The sequence below is a fragment of the Cyprinodon variegatus genome, unplaced genomic scaffold, assembly GCF_000732505.1.
Source record: "Cyprinodon variegatus isolate N-32 unplaced genomic scaffold, C_variegatus-1.0 Scaffold348, whole genome shotgun sequence".
In the NCBI taxonomy this organism is placed as follows: domain Eukaryota; kingdom Metazoa; phylum Chordata; class Actinopteri; order Cyprinodontiformes; family Cyprinodontidae; genus Cyprinodon; species Cyprinodon variegatus.
The window spans coordinates 144546-150888 of record NW_015150801.1 but is presented as its reverse complement, the minus strand read 5'-3'; the positions used below and the strand labels follow the sequence as shown (position 1 = coordinate 150888).

General features: G+C 36.8%; 1 protein-coding gene across 1 annotated transcript in view; it reads right to left on the bottom strand.

The window, feature by feature from the left end:
* Nucleotides 1-5352, bottom strand: part of LOC107091700 (meprin A subunit beta-like) — an 18152-nt gene extending 12800 nt beyond the window's left edge. The window contains exons 1-4 of the mRNA XM_015385784.1: nt 4898-5352; nt 4769-4796; nt 1297-1347; nt 1172-1215 (exon numbers count right to left, since the gene is read on the bottom strand). Coding sequence (XP_015241270.1) covers nt 1172-1215; nt 1297-1347; nt 4769-4796; nt 4898-4939 — 165 coding nt within the window. The 5' untranslated portion in view covers nt 4940-5352. The remainder of the gene's footprint in view (nt 1-1171; nt 1216-1296; nt 1348-4768; nt 4797-4897) is intronic.
* Between the last annotated feature and the right edge of the window lie 991 nt (nt 5353-6343).

Here is a 6343-nt window from a genome sequence, read left to right as displayed (position 1 = left end):
ATGACGTAGATAAATATTTATAAACATTAAACCGAAGCCAAGAGTAACGAGTAACGTTTGTTTTAAAAATGTAAGGAATAGAAAGTACAGATACTTGTGTGAAAGTGTAATTAGTAGAAGTCAGAAGTAGGAAGAAAAATGAATAATGGTGCAACAAAGTTTTTGTACTTCATTACTTGACACCTCTGGAGGTGAATGTAGAATCTGAACCAGGTTTAGACTGCTTTCATCCAGTTCAACTTTCAGTGTTAGAAAAACTATTATCTTCCTTTAAGCCTTCAACATGTATTTTAGATCCAGTGTAAACCACGTTGTTTAAGGACGTACTCCCTTTGATCTCCTCCTCCATTTTAGATCTGATGAACCTATCCTTACTCAGGGGTAGGGCTGCATGGTAGTGCACTGGGTAGCACTGTTGCCTTGAAGCAAGAAGATCGCAGGTTTGATTCCAGGCCTTGCTGTGTGGAGTTGGCATGTTTTCTGATATGCTTGTGACCTCTCTAGGTCTCTGTCTGTATGATTTGGTGGAATTGTCTCTGGAAAGTAGCTTGAGATGACATTTGTTGTAAATTTGTGCTATATAAATACACTGAATTGGAAACAATTCAGCAATGAGCGGTTGAAGGGAAGGAGAATATATACGAGGAGGAGAAAAATGGGACAATGACTGGAGTACGTGTCTAGTAGAAAGCAAGTGTACAGAGAAGGGGGTGGAAGGACAGTAGGGGGCGACAGGGAGGTAAACCAGGACTTAAAGGTGTTACTGAGATAACAACGGGAAACGAGACAAAAATGATATAACTAAAATACCATTGATAAGCATAAGTTAAAGATAACTGTGAGCGCTAAAGAGGAAAAGGCCTGATATAGGCTAATAAAAATCACAGGGCATCAACATAAAACAATAACTTGAAAACTACAAAGAAAAGTTTAACTATGCTATAAATTAAAACAAGATAAGTCCAACTGAAAAGAACAAACCCTGAACAAAAACCCAAAACAGCAGACCATGACAACAGACACCGTGACATCAGGTAATCTTGATTCATATTATTGTTAGAGCCCTACTGTTTTTTTTTCAGAAAATTTTAGTTTGGCAAATTGGTGTGGATAAAAGATGCAGTGATTTAAAAAAATCTTTTATATGAAACGAGATCATTTCATGACTCACTTCATCTTCCTCGATATCCCCCTCAAGAAGGTCCAGGCCAGTGGCTGCAAAGGATAGTTGGTAACGATAAAGGTACGAGCACAAACTTAGAAAATCGGTATGACCAGAAATAATCCCAAACAAACCTTTGTTGATGTCAAAGATGTCCCAGTCTTGGCCCTGATCAACATCAGTTTCTGCAGAAGGGAAACAAGTCAGCATATTGGAATGTGGGCACATTGAAAACATCTAACATGCTACTAAACATGGAGAAATAAACTGGATTTTTTAAAGATTATTTTAGGCTCTACTGGCCTTTATTGTATTATTCTTGAATGGAGAAAGACAGGGCATGGGAAAGAGTGGGAAAACATGCGGCAAAGGTCAACAGGCAGGGACTTGAACCTGTGATGGCTGCATCTAGGACCAAACCCCCTCTGTTCCATCACCCCACTCCCTATAATCTATCACCTTTAAAGCATGTGTTTTACTTTTGATGCACTGTAGTTCTGAAAAGGAACAGTATACGGAAATCAAAGGTGTGGAAATCATTGTATTCTGCTGCACGATGAGGTGCAACATATTTTGTCATCATAGCGTTGTCATGACAAAATTATATATTACAATTATCACTCAAACTAATAAATAAATGCCAGTTAAAATGTGTAAAGATGTCTGGTTATCTGAAAGTTTATTCTTGCTGTCATGATTCTACATTTTTGTTTCAGTTTAATTTGTCTTTTAGAGTTTAAACTTTCACTTTGATTCACGTTTTTCTGTGTTTTCTAGTTTTATTTCATTCCCATTTTGTGGTGTTTTCTGGTTGTATTTGAGTTCTTATGTATTACTTGATTGCCCTCTGTTGCCCTCTTTGGTCTCCTTTCCCTTAGCTCCCTTCTAGGTTCTTCTGTTCACACCTGCTCCCAATCTGCTGATTAGCCTGGTCTTTGTTTCTGTCTCCCATATATACACCTCCTGTTCAGTCACTGTTTGCTGGTTCCTCGTCATTTCTTTGCTCTTCATGTCTGTTTTCCTGGATTTAGGTATTTTGTTTGTAGAATTTTGCTTCTGTTCCCCATTTGGATATTAAACCACTTTAGTGTCTGCATTTGGGTCCTCTTCCAACCTCTACCAAACCTCACACTTGCTAGTACAATTATATTTTTTGCATCCTGAGATGTACGTTTTACTGACAAAACTGTAATTTGGGATATCTATATTTAAAGTTCTGACTAGGAGGAATGTAGTTTTGACCAGGAATAACCTTTTTTATAGTTCTACAAATGGAGCCAAAGAGAGGACAGCGCTTCTAATAAATCTCAATATGGCCTGCCAAAAGGGAAATCAATAACAGCCCAAGACAACTGGACACAGCTACACGTGAAAGAGTACAGACCTTTGGAATTGCTATATCTGGAATATGAGAGATATATGGTGGTGCACACAGTTGAAAAAACAAATCACACTCATTTATTGCAACAATATACTATTTTGTGGCTAAGTAATACTAATTTATGTGCAGAAAATATAAAACTGTGTCTACAAAACATTTAATATGCGAACAAAGAACTAATCTACTGTATATCTTTGCGGCTACAACATGTCGGATGTGCAGCGGCACCAGATTTGTTATACATTAAAGTTGCTCACAGTTACAATATGAGCATTTTTTTTTTTCTTAAGAACATTTAGGGGTTTAGTCTAACGCTCCTCGCACAGATTTTCAGATTCAAAGAGTGGATTTAACCTCTGTACTCATGCATGTTTCCCACTGTTCATCCTTCGTGCTGCACAGCACTGATTACATTTTCCTTCACAAACACCCACCGACTGGCCCATCATGATCACTGAAGATGCAGGCAGGGGAGAAGGAGAAGAGAAAACCCCTAATATGTTATTGTAAAAATATAAATAATGACAGAATGACTTGGAGTTGAAGTGGCTTCTAGATCATCCACTGTAGCTCAGTCTCATCAAGTGGTCAGTTTATTTCCAGCCTTAGGGGCGCTTTTGGCGCACGGGGCTTGATTTGCCGCATCGTTTCGCATGATCAGGCGACTGATTTTTATCCATTTGCTTCTATTACTTTTTTATTGTCATAATTTGAAACTTCTGTGGTTAATATTTTGAGCATTAGATCTGTCATCTCTATGGAGGACCAACTCTGCCATATTTAAAAATAAATACAGAAATAAATAAATGCTCAATAAATATATAAGCATACAATTAATTGCCAACAAAAATACAGAAATTGAATTATACAGTGAGACATAACTGTATATAACTCTTTTAATTAGCTTCTTTATTTATTTGCCTTTGTAATATTTACCTTATTTATTTTTTTGTCCTTTGTATTTCTGCCTTTCCTTTTAACATGAGAGCAGTCAGAAATGTAAAAAAAAAAAAAAAGGTAAATATTACAAAGGCAAATAAATAAAGAAGCTAATTAAAAGAGTTATATACATTTATATCTTGCTGTATAATTGAATTTCTACTTACATTTATTTGTTGATAGTGTTTTTGTTGGCAATTAATTGTATGCTTATATGTTTACTGAGCATTTATTTACTTCTGTATTTATTTTTAAATATGGCAGGGTTGGTCCTCCATACATCTCAGCCTCTGCCCTAATTTTTAATCTGTTACTTGAATGCCCAATACGCATCGCTGTGCGTATTTACGCATGCTGAAGGGTGACTCCAAAGCTGTTCAAATGCTTTGTGTTTATTCTTTCCATGGATTTCTATGGATTACATACAGCTGCCAGAGTGCAAGCAGCTCAGTGTATTCTCATTATGAGTTCGTATGAAATCGTACGAAAAGTTATGCACCGTAATTTCGCACGTTTTTGACGTTTTTTTTCGTCGTATTTTTACGTCTTGCCTCGAGACAAGATATCCTTGCGGATGCGCATCTTACGCACCATTCAATAACATAGAATTTAAGATACAATTGGCCCTAACCCTGACCCTAACCCTAAGATATAAAACAGCAAGCAACGTAGTTAGAGACATGAAGAAGTGATTATTGCACTGTTTTTCCCAGTTTTACGTCCGTCCGCAGATCTGCCTTTTTCGTCTGTCTGCCTGCGCATGCGCACTGATGTGTTTTTTCGAGGAAAAACGTCAAAAACATACGAAATACTGTGCATAACTTTTCGTAATTCATACGAACTGATAATGAGAATATGTTGCAAATATATGTTGAGCAGCTCTGACGAGTCTCGGCTATGAATATAGACTTCCATTGGTCTGCATTGACTTTAGTAACAATATATATTTATTGTGAAAAGCGAGTGTTGACTGTAATATGCGATGTGAAAACAATCCAATAATTAAACTCAATCTGAAAAAGACAAATATGAAAAAAATGTAATCTAAAATTTGTAGAATAAATAAAAAAAAAAAAAACTTTATCATTAATGAAAACATTTTTACTCAATGAAAATACAGCTTAAGTGTGGCCACTTCTCATGTCAGGTCATTTTTAACACAGTTTTAACCTGTAAGTAAAAAATGAAACCTAAAGAAACTCAAGGTTTGGTAAAAGAAAAGGCTTTGAAATCATATTTCAGGGAAGTTTCAGTTTAGAGCATTAGTAGCTCTTTAGTTTTCGTACCTGTTTCATCTGACAGTTTTGCTGCAGTCTGTGAAGTAAAATAAAAAAGACCCAAAAGGCTCTTAGAAAGCTGCATTTAACTCCTCTGAAGGAATCATGTCCATTATTTGAAATGCACACAGTACTTACCAGACCCACAGAGAACAGCAGAATCATCCACCTGAACATCATGGCTCCAACTGCAGACTCATTTACACCCTAAAGCTGCTGCTCTTTTTCTTTCAACAGCAGAACAAAGTGTTGATGATGTGCCATCTAATCAATTTATGAGTCAAGGTCGGAGAGATTGCGGTTATTTACCTCGCTAATTATTACCTCTAACCATTTCACTCTTTAATGCCAATCTGATAAAGATGAAGTAAAGCCAAGGTAGATGGGGACAGGAGTGAGGAAAATAACATCCTACAGAAAGATAAAAGGGAATGGCTGATTGGTAAAGCTCGACTGTGATGCATGTCAGCATAACAAACTATTCAGGCATTGCTTTGGTGTAGAATGCTCTGTAGATATTTACTTTCTCTTTCCATATTAAAAACAGTTCACAGTTTTGGGAAGAATGTGACAAAAATTAGAAAATAAATTGTTTTATTCTGTGAGGGTTTGGGGTTTGATTATTTTACTGCCACCTACTGACTTGTCAGCATATAATTAAGTTAATGTTTTGTACTTCGACTGGATAGAAGTGGCTCTAATGTGAAGCTCACATATATATATATATATATATATATATATATATATATATGGTTCTCAGAGTCATCCAATAGAAGGAGCCTCTATCTGCCTTCTAGGGATAGATCCAAATGTCTAGTTCTAATGGCACCTAAAAAAAAACCTCTTCACTGTATTGCTAACCTCTTCCAAGTCAACTTTAATCAGTTGTTTTATTTCTTTACTTCTGTGTGAAGGCACCTTTAGAGGGGTCTTCAACCTTTTCCAGGCCAAGGACCCCTAAACTGATGGTGAGATGGAGCGGGGACCCCTTAATTGTATATATTGTATACAATTGTGTAATCAAACCGATCCTATAGTCACTGTATGACCTATTGAGACATGTAACGAAAGTAATTTCACCCTGGGATTATTAGATTATTAGAATATTTCTGATTCGGATGTGCATTGATAACTGAAAGACATCTTCTGCCTAAATGTATCTGTTCAATACAGTGTGTTGAATTCATGGTAATGTGTATTTAAAGACATATTATTTATTGGGAAAAAAATTGCACAGGGGGAATATAAAAAAAGAGTCTAATCAACAAAACTTTTGCGACCCCCATGCAGTACCTCCGTGGACCCCCTAGGGGTCATGGACCCCTTGTTGAAGACCTCCGCTTTAGAGTAACCTGATTCCGCCAGATGGATTTACTCCGCATATCCATCTAGAAACCTTCCGTTGAAGTAATTTTGGGAAGGGGAGAAAATACTGGTTAGCTGATTGGCCTATGTTGATGATAGACGGGCCAAATAAACCAATCAGATCAACGAAGCATATGACGTACTAACAGAGCGACGACGAAGAGGAGCCAATTGATAGATCAAACTATTACCAAAACCAGTCAGGAGAAGAGCAAAAAC